This window comes from Salvia hispanica, chromosome 1 (genome assembly GCF_029641045.1).
Source record: "Salvia hispanica isolate PSC_SH4W2 chromosome 1, Shi_PSC_v1, whole genome shotgun sequence".
NCBI lineage: Eukaryota > Viridiplantae > Streptophyta > Magnoliopsida > Lamiales > Lamiaceae > Salvia > Salvia hispanica.
In genome coordinates, this window is record NC_142692.1 from 28,455,118 (window position 1) to 28,473,937 (window position 18,820).

At 37.4% G+C, this 18,820-nt stretch overlaps 2 protein-coding genes across 6 annotated transcripts; one reads left to right on the forward strand and one right to left on the reverse strand.

Annotated features, from left to right (window-relative positions):
• Positions 1–860: 860 nt before the first annotated feature.
• Positions 861–12,366, forward strand: LOC125221756 (mediator of RNA polymerase II transcription subunit 12-like). Of its 4 annotated transcripts, none has more exons than XM_089062618.1 (13): positions 861–1,241; positions 2,002–2,197; positions 3,111–3,170; positions 3,418–3,523; positions 3,638–3,706; positions 3,826–3,879; positions 4,056–4,163; positions 4,787–4,936; positions 5,043–5,390; positions 5,501–7,764; positions 8,043–10,658; positions 11,031–11,124; positions 11,256–11,324. In XM_089062618.1, the coding sequence occupies exons 2-13, from the start codon at positions 2,070–2,072 to the stop codon at positions 11,286–11,288; spliced, it is 6,030 nt and encodes a 2,009-aa protein (XP_088918744.1). In that variant the 5' UTR covers positions 861–1,241; positions 2,002–2,069; the 3' UTR covers positions 11,289–11,324. The 4 variants fall into 4 exon arrangements, with proteins under 4 accessions (XP_088918744.1, XP_047979943.1, XP_047979942.1 ...); XM_048123986.2 differs by adding an exon at positions 11,482–12,366 and having other exon boundaries at positions 862–1,241; positions 1,989–2,197; positions 11,031–11,355; XM_048123985.2 differs by adding an exon at positions 11,482–12,366 and having other exon boundaries at positions 862–1,241; positions 11,031–11,355.
• Positions 12,367–12,487: 121 nt separating this feature from the next.
• Positions 12,488–14,923, reverse strand: LOC125221757 (zinc finger CCCH domain-containing protein 12-like). Of its 2 annotated transcripts, XM_048123988.2 has the most exons (3): positions 14,718–14,923; positions 13,469–14,238; positions 12,488–13,004 (listed from the first exon to the last, which is right to left on the reverse strand). In XM_048123988.2, exons 1-3 carry the CDS (start codon positions 14,792–14,794, stop codon positions 12,751–12,753), a joined length of 1,101 nt encoding a protein of 366 aa, XP_047979945.1. In that variant the 5' UTR covers positions 14,795–14,923; the 3' UTR covers positions 12,488–12,750. The 2 variants fall into 2 exon arrangements, with proteins under 2 accessions (XP_047979945.1, XP_088918745.1); XM_089062619.1 differs by having other exon boundaries at positions 13,469–14,876.
• Positions 14,924–18,820: the final 3,897 nt, after the last annotated feature.

Below are 18,820 nucleotides of genomic sequence, written 5' to 3' on the forward strand. Positions count from 1 at the left end.
TAAATCAACCAACCGACTATCATGATTTTAAATGCATACCACAATTTAGAGGGAAACATGCCAAAATAAATCTCAAACAGTGTCTAACCTTTTCAATTTTTAGAATAAAAGACAATTACGCACACATTACATTACTATAACATGTTTATATTTGCAAGAATATTAAATTTCATAAGTTATTTGCACAAAAATCACATCCTATATAATTTACATGCATGTCAAAATCTCATTTGTTAATTAATTTTAACTTTCGACCCGCCCATCGAAACAACTCATTATCATTATAGGTTGATCTTCTCCAAAACGAATTGGCAAAAACAAAAAACCTAATAACCAATAAATTCACGTTCCAAATGAAAAAAAAAACAAAAAAACCTAATAACCAATAAATCCACGTTCCAAATGAAAAAAAAGAAAGTTTATATTAGAATTAAATTTCCACTTCTTAAAAATAGTGATAAAAATGAGTAGTTCATGACTTATTTTGTAATTTTTTCTATGTTTGTAAATTATTCATTGTAAAAAATTGATATTGGTATTATTATATTATAATGCAAAACATGTCAAGCATAAGAACCTCACTTTAATCTTATCCAATATTGTCAGTTAAATTTTATCCAATACTAGGATGCATTATAAAATTTAAAATAAATAGGGTAAAATATATCAATGTGGATTTTAGTAAAAATGTTTTCACGGATTAGTTATAATTATTTGTATTCTAAGAACGAATAAAAAAAATTAAGCTTAGGCGATTCGTTATTAGTTTTGTGGCATGAAATATAAATTATTAGTTATTAGGGGTTGAAAAGGCGAATATAGGATAATGCTTATGGGTGCAAAATTAACTTCCGTTGCTCGTCTAAAAACTCAGTTCCTTTCTCTCTCTAGAATTTCTCTGTCTGTATCTTGCAACCTATAGATACACCAATACATACAGGTACAATAAAACAACTACGTAATCTAGAATTCCCCTGAATTTGATTCCACCAACACGATTTCAAATCCCTAATCTGGTAGTAAACTTCCTGTTATCGATACTTGAAATCTCTCATCGTTCCCTCTGTTTCCGCAATTTCTCTCTCCTCACTTCTTGATTTAAGTTATATGTGAAAAACCCTAGCTTTTGCCATTTTCTCCTTTGAACCCTAGTTTAATCCTGAACTCCCAATACTTGGCAATCGTTACTCGCGGGATTTTGGGATTCGATTAGTTTTAGGATTTCTGACTTTGTTTATCAGGTATGCTTTGATTTTGATCTCGTTTTGGGAACGTTAAAAAATGTAACTTTTTTAATTATGTGCTTCTGGGTTTGTTGCATCATTGCCTATTGATTAGCTCATTTTGAGTTATTTGCTAGTTTAGATAAGTGTTGATTCCGTAAAAATATATGGTGTATGAGCTTTTGGTGTAATTGAGTTTGATGTGCTGAAGCTGTTAATGGCAAGTTCTTGGATTGTTATTTGATAGTGATGGTTAGGAATTTGAATAATTAAGGTGAAGGGTTGATTGTTGGCATTTTATTCTGGGCGAGGTGGGGGTTAAATCTAAAATGAGGGATGTATTGCACTAAACTTGGATTAATGGATATTTTATGTTATCTTGTTAACGCTAGTTGGAGATTTATTACATAAGCAAAATTGAAGTTAAAAGAAAGAATTGAATTGACATCTTTGTTCTGCCTTATATCTTTTCTTACAGTTTATCTGAATGGTATACTACTTTTGTGTCAAAAGTTAATGGTGGCACGAGCCATATTCACTGTTCTGCTATACCTTATGGATAGGGCCTGTCAAGCTCTCTTGGGTATAACATTCGTGCTTTGTAAAACTACTAAATCGGTTTTCTACACAAAAATGTAATTTTTTATAACTATTTATACCTTTAGTTGTTATTTTCAGATGGAACTTCTCTTATTTATTTGATCTATTATGTCCTGTACGATTAAACTTGCTACTTTTCATGGATTATGGCAATTTTCTGAATAGATTGTTCTGGTAGATTGTCAAGCATACAATTCCTTTTGCTGCTCAATGCTGGCGGCAGCATGCAGATGATTGTTAGAAGAGATGCAAAGGTATCATGCTGGCAGCTGCACTAGTGCAGTCAATAACGGTGCAATTTCTGGATTACAGTCAAGGGATGCATCCCGTGCTGACCCATCAACTCTGCCTACTAACTTCTCACTAAATGCAAGGTAGCTATCCACTTGCACGTAATGTGCCAGATTCTATTTTATGAATACAGGGCTAGAGCAGGTCAATTTTCTGTCACCTTAATAAAAAGAATTCTAATGTTCTCATTGATAATCTTTACCCTTTAAGAAATAAGTTACTTTGTAATATGTTAATGGTATTCTAGTTTTCACATCAGACTTAGTAAGTTTTAGTTTCCCTTTAAAAGGTTCCTGTAATGAAGGAGGTACACTTTTGCTCCATGATCATCAATTTGTAAAAGATAAATCCTTGATCTGCTTTGACATCATTCTTGATAAAATATTTGGATGAAACTTTAGCATGGAAAACTGGATTGAAATGGAACGTTCTGAAATAGAACACAATGGTATTAATGTAACCACAATTAAGATTTACTGGACGTGAATTGATGTTAGATTATTGCGTTCATGAAATATTAGTAGTTAAAGCATAAAATTTTATAAATTATCATTCAGCATAAAATAGTTCACGTGGAAGGGTTTAAGCGGTCCTTTTTCTCAGTTATGGGTTCAATGCAGATGTTACTGATTTGAGATGGGCTTTATGGTATCATACATGTAATATGCAATGCTGCCCCCTCTCTTGTTGTATCTTGTATTTTCTTAAATATGTTTGGAATATGTATTCTGGCAATTGGATGATTCTGTTACTCTTATCACCCTATAGATATTGTTTCTTTAAATTTTTTTGCAGATGCTCCTAGCTATTTCACCCTTAGGCAAATTTTTTATTGTTTATATTGTTCATTTTTAGTCAATGTACATAAGCTATGCAATTAAAATCTAACTTGAGTGTCCAATATCTTCCACCAACATGCAGTATGTTTATCTTGGTTTATCAAACTTTTGAAGCTATTTCCCTTAACTGGTCTATTTACCTTGTTTTCACACCCAGACGCACTGCACAGCCAAACCAATACAAATTGAGGTGTGACAAGGAACCGTTGAACTCCAGGTAATTTCAGTATCTCCTCTTTATTTTTTAGTACCTGGCCTACTACATTCTTCACTTGATGGACCTTGGAGGTCCTCGGAACAAGAGGCTCTTTTGATTCTTCCCCTCTCGTCCCATTACTTACTGACTATAGTGTCAGAATCTCAGGCCATATGAATATCTTGATATCCCAGATTGATCCTGATTTTCCATTTTACAACTTTTTTTATCACCCTTTCCTTGAGTTGGCTGTACTTTATGGTTACAGAGTTGGGCCACCTGACTTTCACCCACAGACTCCTATTTGCCCCGAGGAGACACTTACCAGGGAGTATGTGCAATCTGGTTACAGAGAAACTGTTGAAGGACTTGAGGTTGTCTTTAGACCTTCTATGTGTCTTCCTATATATACTTGGCATATGACTCTCTTATCACAATTCTTTTGCATTTGTTACTTACAAATCATCATATGATCAAATTGAACTCAGGAATCCAGAGAGATCCTTTTATCTCAGGTTCAGTATTTCAACACTCCAACTATTGCCAAGTCCAAAGAGGTGCGCAGTAAAATTTAACCAGGAACCTTCTCTTGTTTTTGATGAATTTAGAGAATTGCTCATGTTTGCTTCGTGGTATAAATGAAGTTTTTAACTTAAAAATTGAAATCCATTTGCAGGCAATCCGAAAATGTCATAGAGCAATTAATGAGTCTCGCGCCCAAAAGCGAAAGGTGCTTTGTTCTTCTTTTCTCATCCTGGATAGCGGAGAAAAAATACAATATCTTTTTACTTGAAAATGGATCAATTTTATGATCCTTGTTTTTACTAAAGACAAATCTTAGTTATGGTTATGCCTTGTGGGTACTGATGACAAGCTTTGACAATAATAAATATCGTTTTTATGCAGGCGGGTCAAGTTTATGGCGTGCCACTTTCTGGTACACTACTGACCAAGTCTGGTATCTTCCCTGAGCAAAGACCATGTGGAGAAGACTTCAAGAGGAAGTGGATTGAGGCATGTCCTTTTACTTTAATGCAAATTTCATGAAGTTGATACTTGACTTCTAATACTTATCCTTCGTATAATGGATTGCCTTCAAAAGTTCTTCTTGTGAATTGAGACAGGATTGATTTCGGATATTAGGTTGTGTATGCTCTATATTCTTCAACTATGTAACATCCTTTTTCTTTCATTTGTTGATTTTTCATAAGATTATTGATCGGGATTGAACTACATTATACATTACTATATGTTGGATTAGTACTGTACAACCATAATGAAAACAAAATTATGCTGAATGTCGCTGCATTTCCATTCCAGGCTTGTCTTTCAGCTAGGAGATCCATCTATGATAATGAAATATTCCTAAATTTTCGAAGTAGGCAGCCGAGATGTTCTGCATTATTAGTTTGACAAGTGAAGACTTTTTTGACACTTAGTCCCTTCTAGCTTCTATAAAGTTGTCCATGCAGTTGTGTTAGTGTAAATAGTAAGACTATGGTGCAATTTGAAGGAAATGTCGCAATGAAGGTGGAAAATTTTGTGATATGGCATTTAATGTTCATTAGTGTAGTGATAATCTTTTCATAATGGCTAAAGCAACTAAATTGCTGAAGTGCTTTGAGCTTTTTCTCCAGGGTTTATCACAACCACATAAAAGATTGCGGTCGTTGGCTGACCTTGTCCCTCATGGTAACCGGAGGAAATCTCCATTCGAAGTTCTTATTGCAAATAATGTTCCATTATTGAGAGCAACATGGTTCGTCAAAGTAACGTATCTTAATCAGGTATGGATATCCAGCTTAGAGAATAAGTGGCCGAAGTCTTTTTACAATATAAACTGATTTTTTCTGTCCTCAACTTTGGGATTAGTGATCTTATATTCTATTTCAGGTTCGCACAACCTCTTCTAATTCATCTTCTGGGTACCATGATAAAGCTCAAGTTTCACGTTCAGAACAATGGACAAAAGATATTATAGAGTACTTGCAATGTCTATTGGATGAATTTCTTACAAGAAACAATACTCATTCAGCATTGTATGCACGGGGTCGGTCTTCACAAATGATCTTTACTGGCACAGTGCAACAAAAGAGTGATTCGTATTCATCTCTTATTGATGGTGAGGAACCTTCCCTGTATAATAAGTGGTGGTATGTGGTGAGGATTGTTCATTGGCACCATGCTGAAGGGCTGGTCATTCCTTCTCTCATTATTGATTGGGTTCTGAATCAGCTACAGGTACTAATCTTCTTTTGTTTACCTCTTCATCTTCTTGAGGTCCATCTACAATTTTTGCTGATGAATGTGTCATCCTTTTATGGTACAACCCCAAAATCATGTCACTGCAGGAAAAAGAATTGCTCAATGTTCTCCAGTTGCTATTGCCCATTATATATGGTGTCATTGAAACTGTTGTTTCATCTCAAACTTATGTGCGTACACTTGTGAGGATTGCTGTTCGATTCATCCAAGAGCCTTCTCCTGGTGGTTCTGATCTTGTCGATAATTCTCGGCGTGCATATACTACTGCTGCTGTTGTTGAGATGCTTCGGTATTTGGTACTAGCTGTGCCTGATACTTTTGTGGCTTTGGATTGTTTTCCCTTGCCAGCGTGTGTGATAAGTAATGCAGTAAATGATGGAAGTTTCTTATCCAAAATGGCTGAGGATGCTAAGAAGGTGAAGGGTGGTCAAATCGATGTATCCAGTGTACTCAGGGATAAAAACCATGATGTTCAAGCTGACTCCTTTTCATTCCAAAGTGTTGTTTCATCAATTCAAAAACGTTCAGAGACTCTTGCAAGAGCAGCCAAACCCAATCATCCTGGTTACAATGTAGCAAAATTCTTGAAGGTGTTGGACCAAACTCTCATGCATGGGGATGTTGGAGTTTCTTGCAAATTGCTCTTAGAAAATACTTGGGATGAGATTTATACTGAACATTGGAGTGCTGAAGTGTGTCCCTGTTTACTTACATCACTTAAGCATATTAGTAAGGCTACACCGTCATTACTTTACTCCATTTTCCTCATTTGTGAGTGGGCAACTTGTGAGTTTAGGGATGTTCGTGCTGCGCCTCCTCTTGGTCTGAAGTTTACTGGCAGAAGAGATTTCTCTCATATATTTATAGCAATACGACTTCTAAAACTGAAGATGGCAGCCTTACACAGTTCAAATCCGAGAAACAAAGATCTTGTAGATATCTTTGAAAGTCCAAGCCTTTTGCATGATGTTATTGTATGTTGGATCGATCAACATGAGGTGCATAACAGGGAAGGTTTTACAAGAGTGCAACTTCTAGTAAGAGAGTTGATGCGATCTGGCATTTTCAATCCTTTGGCATATGGCAGACAGCTGATTGTAAGTGGAATCATGGATGGCATTGGACCTATGGTTACCCTGGAAAAGCGTAAGAGACATTACAAACTCTTGAAGCAGTTGCCTTCTCCCTACATACTTGATGCTCTGGAGGAAGCCAAGTTTGCCGAACCTCCAATTCTTTTGGAAGCAATGAATGTTTACTCAAATGAACGCAGGTTGCTGCTTGATGGGTTGTTAGGAGTCAGTAAATTTACTTCCGTTGCAAGAAATGTGGCTAAGAAGAAAAAGTATCTCCACATGTCTGAAAATGGAGGTGGCTCTCCATCTTCTGTTGATCAGTGGTATTTTCAAGCAGCATCCAAATTATCAACAGATATTGACATGGATGTTAAGCTTGGGGAATTAAAAGCTTCAATTTCGGCACTGTTGCAATTTCCCAATCCTTCTTCATCAGCTGATACTGCCGTTGATGAATCTCAAGTGAGCTCTAAGAGGCCTGCTGGGGTCTATAATAGAACTGATGGCATCGAAGAAACATCTGGCTGTGAAGAATGCAGAAGAGCGAAGAGACAAAAATTAAGTGAAGAAATGAGCTCAATCCTGCAGTCAAATCCAGCAGAGGATGAAGCAGTATGGTGGATAAAAAAGGGGCTCCAGTATATGGAGTCATATAAAGCAGAACCACCTCCTAAGCTTGCCAAGCAGACCTCAAGGAGCAGGCAGAAATCTGTCCGAAAAACTCAAAGTCTTGCACAATTAGATGCTGCTCGAATTGAAGGTAGTCAGGGAGCATCTACGAGCCATGTATGTGAAAATAGGATAGGATGCCCGCATCATAGAAGTGTTTCTGATGACATCACAAAACCAGTAGATGTGGTCAGAAAACCGCCCTTGGGAGATATTGTTTCAGTTGGAAAGCTGCTGAAGCAGATGCGATTTGTAGAAAAGAGGAAACTCTCTGTATGGTTGATATCTGCTGTTAAGAACCTAATCGAAGAGGCTGAAAGGACTGTGCCTAAGGTTGGTCAATATGGTAGGACATTTCCTGCTAATGATGGTCGAAGCTCCATATACTGGAGACTTGGCGAAGATGAACTGTCAAAAATTTTATATTTAATGGATGTTTGTCATGAATACACTTCAGCAATGAGGTTTCTTCTTTGGTTGTTACCGAAAATACCTAATAATCCTAGTTCTGCCATCCCCAGTAGAAGTATTATGATGCTTCCTAGAAATGCGGATAACGATGTCTATAACATTGGGGAAGCATTTCTTCTGTCATCTATTCGCAGGTATGCTCTTAATTTCAGTCTTAGTTTTTTATCATCTCATTTGTTGATATTGTTTTGGGGCATACCTGTCCCTCACTAGAATCTTGTCTATCATTCTTTCATTATTTTGCACTTAAACTGTGGTGTATATTGATACACCTGATTAGTTGATTCTGAAAAACTTGTTCTTGTACTCCCCTGAGAAAAGCACTGCATATATATACATTTCAGACTCATAAAATTACTGAATTGTGTTGATTTTTAATATTGTCTCACGCGCCTAATTTTCTCTGTTGCAGTTACGAAAATATAATTGTCGCAGCTGACCTTATTCCTGAGACTTTGTCTGCCACAATGAATCGTGCTGCCACGTTTTTGGCATCTAAAGGCAGGGTGGTTTCCGCTTCACCTGCCTTATCTTATACCCGCCAAATCCTAAAGAAGTTTAGTAATTTAACCAGTGTTGTTGAATGGGAAAAGACTTTCAAATCCACATGTGATAAGCGGCAAATTTCGGAAATAGACTCTGCCAAGTCCTCAGAAGGGGACTTTGGCTTTACCCTTGGTGTCCCAAATGGAGTGGAAGATCTTGATGATTATTTCCGTCAAAAGATAACTGGTGCAGCACGGGTTTCTAGAGTGGGTTTGAGCATGAAGGAAATAGTTAACAAGCATGTGGATGAAGCTTTTCAGTACTTCTACAGCAAAGATAGAAAACCTTATGGTGCTGGAACAAATAAAATCCCAAGTCTGGAGAAGTGGGAAGATGGATATCCCTTAGCTCAGAAAATAGTGCAGGGATTGATCGACTGCATGAGACAAACTGGTGGGGCTGCTCAGGAAGGTGATCCTTCACTGGTATCTTCTGCAATTGCTGCTATTGTTAATAATGTTGGACAAGTAATTGGCAGAATTCCTGATTTATCTTCCAGCAATAATCAATCAGAAAGGACAAATGTCACTTCCTCTTCTGGATCCTTAAATTTTGCAAGGCGCATTTTACGTGTTCATATCACCTGCCTATGTATATTAAAGGAAGCACTTGGAGAACGGCAGAGCCGAGTCTTTGAGGTCGCTCTTGCAACAGAATCTTCTTCCGCTCTCATGCAAACTTTTGCACCTGGAAAGGCTCCTCGCAGTCAGTTTCAAATGTCTCCTGAATCCATTGACTTCAATGCCAATTTACCTAATGAAAATCACTCCAATAAAGCAGCTCTTGGGAGAGCAGCAAGAATAACAGCTGTTTCTTCACTTGTCGTTGGGGCAATTCTTCAGGGAGTTTCTAGCCTGGATAGAATGGTTACCCTATTTAGGATTAAAGAAGGACTGGATCTAATGCAGTTTGCAAGGAGTTTGAAAACTAACATGAATGGAAATTCACGCTCCATGGGAGTTTCGAAGATTGACAACTTGATTGAAGTTTCAGTGATCTGGTTCAGGGTTCTTGTAGGGAACTGCAGGACAGTCTGTGATGGACTTATTGTGGAACTCCTGGGTGAAGCCTCAGTTGTAGCTCTCTCGAGAATGCAGCGAATGCTGTCTCTGAACTTAGTCTTTCCTCCAGCCTATTCTATGTTTGCCTTTGTGATATGGAAACCTATGCTTGATGCTAGTGTTGGAGTACGAGAAGAGTCACATCAGTTGTCTCAGTCACTGGGTGCAGCTATAGGCGATGCCATAAAGCACCTGCCATTCCGTGACATATGTTTCCGTAATGCTCATGGCCTTTATGATCTCATAGCTGCAGATACCCTTGATTCGGAATTTGTATCAATGCTACAATCTAGTGCTACGGACAGCAACTTGAAGGCAGCTGCCTTGGCCCCTCTTCGTTCTAGGCTTTTTCTAGATGCACTCATAGATTGCAAAATGCCAGAACCTGTATTAAAATTGGATGGTGGGAATTGGATCTCTGGTCAAGGTGAGTTGAAAAAACAATGTGCAGAAAATGTGAAAAAGCTTATGGGTAGGCTTGTACATGTTTTGGATACCCTGCAGCCTGCCAAGTTCCATTGGCAGTGGGTTGAGCTTAGGTTCCTTCTAAATGAACAGGCTGTTAACGAGAAGATTATGGAAAACGAGATCTCCTTGACTGATGCAATAAGATCTCTCTCACCCCATCCTGATAAAAATACTGCTTCTGAGAATGAGAGCAACTTTGTCCAAATTATTCTCACCAGGTTACTCGTCAGGCCGGATGCTGCTCCCTTATTCTCTGAAGCTGTGCATCTATTGGGGAAGTCACTCGAGGATTCAATGCTGTCGCAAGCAAAATGGTTGCTCAGAGGTGCAGAAGTCCTGTATGGCAAGAAAACAATTTGGCAGAAAGTTATGAATATTGCTGCCGACATCAAAGAACTGTCTGTTAAGCCTCAGTTCTGGAAGCCATGGGGATGGTTTCATGCTGATACTAATTCAGTGAGTAATAAAGGTGAGAGGTTGAAATCCGAAGCTGGTGCCCTTGAGGAAGGAGAAGTTGTTGATGAAGGGTCTGTTGCTAACCATTCTGGAAAAGAACATGGCCTCTCGTCAACCGAAGGGTCGGTTGTGAGTCAGCAGCATCTGACAGAGCGAGCTCTGATTGAGTTGATCCTTCCATGTGTGGATCAAGGCTCCGATGACTTACGTTATAGTTTTGCAAGTGAAATGATCAAGCAGATGAGCAACATTGAGCAACAAATAAATACAGTTACTCGTGGAGGTGGCAAGTCTATGTCAACCCCTTCTCCTGCAATTGGAAGTCCTGCCAATAAAAGTGGCAGCCGCAAGAGTGCAAAAAGCAGCAGTCCAGGTTTACCCAGACAAGCTAATGTATCCGCTGACACTGTTCCACCTTCTCCTGCAGCACTGCGAGCCTCCATGACTTTGCGGTTGCAGTTCCTGCTGAGATTACTCCCTGTTATTTGTGGAGATAGGTAATTTTGTTTTTTTCTGATTGTTTTTGTCCTATTCTGGTCCTTTTTAATTTAATTGATAAAGTCGTTATGGTTTTAGCCTCAACTGATTTGCCAATCTTAAATATTAGGAGTATGAATGTGTGGTTTAACTTAAAGGCGTTTATTACTGTGTTGCGTTCACATCAGTTTACTTTGATACGAGCATATCATTTTTGTCTGGTTAACTTTGAATATTGCTTGCTGGCTTTCATTGTAGCATGGTATTTATTACTAATACATACTGCTGTATGTAGATATTGTGGAACATCCTATTCCTAAGAATTAAATAACGCACGTTTTACTTATTTTGGCTACAATAATATGTAATCCGACACATGTCACTTTTTGCAGGGAGCCTTCAAGCCGTAATATGAGATACGTTCTTGCTTCAGTGATTTTACGTCTTCTCGGAAGCAGGGTCGTACACGAAGATAGCTCCCACTATGTAAATACTGCACTGACTTCTTCAAATAGGGATGCAGGATCTCTTATGGAGAGTTATACATCTACGACATTTCTGTGTGGTGAAAGTCTTTTTGATTGTTTGTTGCTCGTGCTGCATGTGCTGCTGAGCAGTTACCAGCCAAGCTGGTTGAAACTGAAATCTGATTCAAAGTCCACCGAGTCCGGCAAGGACTATGCTGCTTTTGATCGGGAAGTCGCAGAAAGCTTGCAGGTTTGTTCAACATTTTTCGAGCTCCATATTTCTTTCGAAATCCATATCATCATCGTTAGGAGGGGGAGTGTATCGCAGTTCGATTTCTTTTCTTCGTTGTGTCAAGATCTTGTCGTAATTATGCAGAATGACTTGGATCGCATGGAACTGCCTGAGACAATCCGGTGGCGTATTCAAAGTGCACTGCCGATTCTAACACCACCTGCTCGTCCTTCACTCTCGTGCCAGCCTCCGTCAGTACCATCTACTGCCCTTGCCTGTCTCCAACCAAGCAACCCCGTGACAGTGTTAAACCCTTGCAACTCAAATCCACCTCAGAGGAATCCCGGGCGTACTAACATGAAAACAAAGTCACAGATGTCGCATCCGGACCTTGACATGGAGATCGATCAGTGGACCATTTTGGAGGATGGGGCTGGGGCGGGCCAGCCCTCGCCCAGCTCTACAGGCATCGGCAGCAGCGACCATGCTAATTTCAAGGCTTCCTTTCTGCTAAAGGGGGCCGTGAGGGTGAGGCGAACGGACCTCACATACATTGGTGCAGTAGACGAGGACAGCTGATACAAAGATGCACAGGCTAGGCTTCCTCGTTTTGAAATTGTTTCCTGTAGGTCGCCTCCTTGATGGTCTAATCCCGCGCATCACCAGTTGTTAAGTGCCTCTGTGAGGAGACAGGAGGGGGTGCGCGGGGCGAGGAGACTGCGCGTGAGACTCATTCTTTACAGGTGCCAAGGCGGTCGGGTTGAATTCGAAAACAAAAATCTCTATCTGGCTTCCTCGGGTACGTGCGTGCGATCTGAGGGCCTGCTCATCACTAACCCCTTTTGATTGTTCCAAATTCCTGGATGATGCATTTCCGTAGTTATTGTATATATAGATACCATTTATTTTTCCCCTTTTTTTCTCATCGTCTGAGCTGAGAAGTGGGGCTTGTAGCTTGTTTGATGCTCAGCGATATTTTGTTACAAATATTATGGTTTCCGATTATCATTATGTGGCGATTTTTGTCCACCTTATAATCCCCCCAAATTGATACTCACCTTTTAATATCTTCATAATGATGCAAAGTTTTACCTGTTATGTGTTGGTGAAAAACAATACTGTATTAAACACCATCTAGAACACCAAGAAATTTACTTTCTCAACCAAAACTTAAATAAAAAAACCATTCCGAAAACAAGCATATGAAAATTGCCAACAAATACACAAACAGATGAAACAGTCTCGTGACAGTAAGAAAGGGAAAAATGCTACGAAATACAAAAACCAGCCGGAAGAACTTCCAGACTGTGAACGACGTTCTTTATTCTGCAGAGCAACATCCGATACAATAGTTCTTATAACTGCCTTTATTCAGCGAAGAAAACCAGCAGATTCTATCCTCCTCTCTATCCATTAGAGATCGTCAATCCAGTCACCATAGATCTTGCTAATCTTATCAGGGCCTTTCCATTTTTGATTAGGTCTCTGTCCGGTTCTCTGTATCGCGCTGGACAGTCTCTGGGGCGGGATTCCCATATGATAGCCCTCGGTGTGAGGAAGACCTGCAGCGACAGCATCAACTGATGTCCGCACAAGTTGTTTGGCGTCGGGAGTGGATGGATCTTTAGCATCTGAGTCTGTTGCTCCTCCACCGAAGTTGTGTAGTTCTGTTATTTGTAAGAATTCGGAGCTCATCATCAATATAGAGAAATACATAGAAACACACAACAACAGAAGTAAACAACATGAACACCATACCAATTATCAAGATTTTTTTGTGACTGAAATGGTGTAGCATTCTTACATAGTGTGTAACATTCATAATCATTGTGAAACTAACACGTAGACGCACAAAAACGTAAGTGTTTATTCAGGATGACAAAGGGATAGGTCATTGCTAGGATAAGGAAAACAAATTAACACGAGAACAGGTTAAAATGGAACTTATGTAATCGATGTTAGCATTTGTATACCGATCTCCTTTTTCCTTTTCGGTGCATAACTTAAGTAATGAAATATTGAGCTAACTACTGAAAATAAGGGAGTAAATCTACAAGCATACTTATAAATGCAACATAATAAGATTGAAACGAAATAGATGTAAAATTACAACATAAAACAAACGCCATACCTGCAGCACCATGAGCAAAGTGGCATTTGCTTCCAAAAGGGCAGTATCCAGTAAGCTCCCATTTGTTACAAATCCTTGTTTTCCAATTCGAAGGTTTCAGGGTAGGCCCACTCGTGCTGCCTCCATACCCACTACCACCGCCATTGCTGTTGCCAGTGCCAGTGCCACTGCCTGGGCCCAAGCTTATCGCCACACTTTCTCTGGCCTTGGACTGCTCATCATGAAGGAAAGTGCAGTTCTCCCCATATGGGCAGCCTTCCTCGGTGTAGAACTTCTTGCAGTGCCTTCCTTTGTAAGACCTCTGTGTCTCATCACTAACCCCAACAATCGGGATCTGAAACTCCTCCCTTGGTTCAGCTGATGATGCTCGTTCCTCCTCATGTGCTGCCACGATTTCTTGCCAATTATCCGGTGGTTTTCTGAGCTCCTCAACACTGTGCGCGAAATTACAATTGGTGATGTACGGACAAGTCCCAGCCCGGAATTTGCAACACAGTTTAGTTTTGTAAAACATCTTTCCAATGGCTTTTGACCGGTTAGAAGCTGCCCCGTCTCCTGAATTGGAACCCCTTGATCTCTTATTCGGTGGCTCACTTCCTGCACGAGCCCCATCATAGCTCGAGTTTGAATTGGTGTCGAATGAGGCTTCTCCGTTCCACATCCCATAGTCATCCTCTGTGGCCCAAACTGCTTGATCAACGAGCCCGGATTCCCAAGTCTCGTTGACAGGATTCTGAGAGCTCCGGGATAGAACATGGACCACATCGCCACTGGATAATCGATTCTCACGACGATAATCCATTTCCAGGAAGATAAAAAAAACTCCCTCTCAACAACAAATGTTTCCCCAAAAGAAAGTATAACTAACTTACACCAAGAAATGTTAATCTCCGAATCCTAACCTTTTTGGGGAGCAGAGAAGAGAATCATAGCTAATCAAAGTGAAACACAAAAGAAACCCTAATCTTGCATTCCTTTACGGAGGCAATACCCACAAAATCACTTAAAAATACAAACTTGAGCTAGAAATAGCAAGAAATTAGAAGAGTGCAAAACTAACACTGAAAATATCCAAAACTAATCTACTTTGCTCATCTCTAATTTCACATACAAACATCATCAAGAAGCTGCTTTATTTACACCACGGCAAAACAAGCTAAAATCCTAATACAAAATGGCTAAAAATTCAATCTTTACTTAGAAAAAACAGCAAACACCAGGATAAAAGGGTAAATTGAAGATTTCTCACCAAAATTCAAAGTGGCCTCGAGATCTCGGATGCTGAAGGTTGAAGCTACTAATTTCAAGAAAGTAGTCCCTATACATATTCTAGGTAGTAGATAATGTAGTGAATTCAGATAAATTTATCAAAATAAAGATGGGAATAATTGTGGCGAAGTTAAAGATTTGATTTTTGTTAATTGATCAGACAGTTGGAGGACAAACTAAGGAAGTAATCAGTTAAATAATCTATTTGTGTCTTAATACATCTATTTACTCGGATATTGCAACTTGCAAGAACTAAATATCTATGTAAGCTAAAAAAATTATAAACATTTGGTTGGACACATGTTTAAAGCTAGCATAATTGATAACGTGAAAAGAAAAAAAAATTATATATACTAGTAAAAATAGTATTAATGGAGAATGAAATCTAAGTACATTAATATTAATGTAATGGAGTTAGAAAGTTTATACTACTATTACTTCTCAGAAATAAATTAAAAAAATAATTTATACTTTTTAAGGGACGAAGAAAATATATAATAGTAATTATTTATTTTATGTGAAATGCCGTCTTTGTGTGTGTTATAGATTAATACAGAAAATAGTTACTCATTATACATGTAGAAAGGTACTTTTATTCGTATGATTAAAATAAGGCCGTAATAATCCGGACATACAATCTTAAATTTATTTCACTTTGTCATTTTTACACGTCCATCATTATTTTATTTAATTCCATTTTTATTATACTATATATCCTTAATTCTATAATTTGGAACTCTGTAATTTTTTCTGTACGAATTTAAAAAGATTGAACAAATATGAGCCGTGTTATTTTTCTCTAATATTCATTCTATCCAACGACACAAATCCATTTTAATTCCATTGTATATGTTTAACTTTTTTTAAATATAATTTTTATACATTCATTCCACGTTGCATTTTTTTTCAATTCCACAATATAAGTACTAGTTTTTTATGCAAAATAAGTACTAGTTTTTTATGCAATTTCAATTGGAATTATAAATTGAAATTTAGGATGTTTGATGGGCCAAAGAAATTGTTATATTTGAGTCATTCAAAATATAGTTTTTTTTTGGTAAAGAAAATATACTGAGTATGTATATAATTGTTCATTTCCGATAATATTATCGTCGATCAATTAGAAGTAACTGGGCATTCGTCTTCAATAATCATATTGTGCAATCAAATACACACATATATGATGTCGACAAGCACTTCCCGAAACCACGAACACATCGTATCTTTGATGATCAAAAAATGTGTTTGCAGAACGTTAAATGCTCGTTCTAAGTCTTTACACTCCTAGTGTTCATATCTTTTGGTCCAGACTTTAGGAACCAATGGATGTTGGATATAAAGTAATCATTGGTTCGTTAAATCAATGAAATGAGGTGGTTAGCATCATCATCGTCTAAACTGTTATCGTCGAAGCCATAGTTGAGATTAGAGGTAGCGAATCAAGTATCCGCGAGTACCACCCGATTCGTGTACCTACACTAGAAATGCAAATGCAACCCCACCCCAACTCGATCCGACTGTGCATTTGGATTACCCAAATACCCGATGCGAGTGACCGTATCCAATTAATCAGTATCCGAATATCAAAAATAATTATTTTACAATATTTTTTTTAATATTTCTTCTAACTTTACACTTATTATTCAAATCATTAAATCAGTATGCCATTAGGCCACTTCATACACGGAGATATATCCAAAAACTTTTTTCGGAAATAACATTAAACAATTCTATTCATGCTCAAGAGTATTATGTCCATGTAAGATTGTGAAAATAAGAGGTGGGGCAATAGTAATTAATAATAAATCTAAAAATGAAAAAACAAATCATAGTGCTTTCAATACCGTTAAATTTGAATCTTCAAAGATAGTAATATATAAAAGGTAATAAATCAATTGCAGATGGCTGATATATGTTTACAGGGACCTCAATTTATTAACTGTAGATTCTTCACTTGGATTACAGGCTTACTGCAATTAATCTGATGTGTATTTCTTCCCTATTTAAACTGCATCATTGTAACCCTACTTGCTCATCTCTCTCTGTCTGTTTTTTATTCTATTTTTCAATCGCAAGAATAACTTTTTATTCTTTTTTTTCGATTGCAAGAATCTGTTTTTTTACCTATGTTATGTGCTAGAGTTGCCTTCCAAGTGTTTTTTATCGTCTCATGAATTATGACATACCATATTTGCATCAGATTTAAACCATTTATAGCTATCTTCCTTGTTATAGAACTAAAATTTCAAAAATATATTTGCTGTCGCAAGCATTCTGCTGGTTTACATGTCCAAGACTCTCCTTACTCACAAATGATAAAATTTAGACCTGACTGGATTTCTTAGGCAAAAGTTGCAATGCTGGGTGAGGTTTAGCTAATGTAGTTTACAGAATACGTACAGTTTTCATGGTTAAGAGAATTGCTTCTTTATCCAAACAGTTCCAATTTCTGTACGTATTTCTTTACATTAGCTATGTTTTAGCCACCTTTGATAAGTTTTGCCTAAGAAAACCAGTCTGGTCTATCTATGTCGTCTGTGAAGGAGGAATCATGAGTCGTAAATGCTTTATAATATATGAGGAATCAGTTTGAGTCGTAAATGCTTTATATGAGGAATCAGTTTATGCTGTAACATGTGTGGTATAAAATCTTTCAATTGTTTTTGCTTCCTGCTACCCCTGAAATCTGACAAAGCCATGGTCAAATAAATTAATTTCATAATTAAATTATAGTAGTGATTTCTAATTTTGATAAATTTGTTCTTAATTCACTCTTTATGTAAAATTAACAATTTTTATTTATGGAGTTTATGGTTTATTTCTCTAACTTTAAACTTTTGTAAATATAAGAAGGGGACATATTGTTCAAAGTGAGCTGCGATTCTCAAGCTACATATTTTGACGCTGCATTCAAGCAGAAAAAATGAGAGTTTACTACGAAGATGATATTCAAGATGCGCAGTTTAATTAATTTAGTAGGAGCGACGTAGGAAGCAATGAAGAAGAGGCATCAGAGTTGAAATACGACAACGATATTTATTACTGTGTCCGACCCCCAAATTCCTTTTTCTGGATCCGTCACTAGATGTCGGCAAGCACTTCCTAAATCCACAAACGCCTCGTACCTTTGATGATTACAACTTGTGTTTGCAGAACGTCAAATGCTCGTTCTACTTATTTACACTCTTGGTGCACGTATCTTCCAGTCCGAACTTTAGGAATCAATGAATGAAGCATATAAAGTAAGAGAGAGGTAGAAGGAAAAAGTAATTGTAGTATTTTAAGTGTAGAATGAGGCTCAACTCATTAGAGAGAAATAATTATAAAAAAAATAAAAGTGTATTATTTTTATGAGGCGAACGAAAATGAAAAAAGTTTATATTTTTATAAGATAGATGGAGTACTATGATTTTTGATTTCATATAAATCAGGTTTTATTATGTTACATGTAAACAATTATATTAAAGAATATGATGATTCATTATTCTCTTTTTTTTGAGTTCGAGTTCACCCATAATAAGATTTTTAAAATTCTATTTATTTATTAATGAAAAATCATTAAGTTCGTTATTATCTACAGTTTGCCCTATGATTTTTGTAATTTAAAGTGGAAATTTCACTAAGATTGTCAAAATAGAAATGGGGCAATTGTAATTAATTGTTAATCAACAAATAAAAAATCAAATCATAGTGCTTTTAAGAAAGTAGAAATGGGGCAAATGTAATTAATTGAAGCTACTAATTTCAAGAAAGTAGTCCCTTCACATATTCTAGGTAGTAGATAATGTAGTGAATTCAGATAAATTTATCAGAATAAAGAAGGGTTTGTAAATCAGACAGTTGGATGACAAACTGAGGAAGTAATATGTTAAAAACTTAGGGCGTGTTCACCTTTTTGTTATAGCCAGATAAGGCCTCATTTCTGTCCAATTTAGAGCGTTCACCTTCAATGTATTTAATCTTGCTGGCCCTAGAGATACACCAGGCCCGCACTGTACCTTGAAGAAATAGCCATTTTTCAATTCTTTCAAAAAGGGTGGTAATTATATCTCCATCGATCTATGAGTCCAGAATTGACTGTGA

Bases quoted from the DNA above. Each gene is read 5' to 3' on its own strand.
- LOC125221756 (XM_048123986.2), top strand. From the start codon at position 2,070: ATGCAAAGGTATCATGCTGGCAGCTGCACTAGTGCAGTCAATAACGGT. The intron at 4,164-4,786 runs GCATGTCCTTTT...CTTTTTCTCCAG, and splicing joins TCAAGAGGAAGTGGATTGAG to GGTTTATCACAACCACATAA. The intron at 5,391-5,500 runs GTACTAATCTTC...ATGTCACTGCAG, and splicing joins GGGTTCTGAATCAGCTACAG to GAAAAAGAATTGCTCAATGT.
- LOC125221757 (XM_048123988.2), bottom strand. From the start codon at position 14,794: ATGTATAGGGACTACTTTCTTGAAATTAGTAGCTTCAACCTTCAGCAT. The intron at 14,239-14,717 runs GTGAGAAATCTT...TCGATTATCCAG, and splicing joins CGAGGCCACTTTGAATTTTG to TGGCGATGTGGTCCATGTTC. The intron at 13,005-13,468 runs GTATGGCGTTTG...TACAAATAACAG, and splicing joins CTTTGCTCATGGTGCTGCAG to AACTACACAACTTCGGTGGA.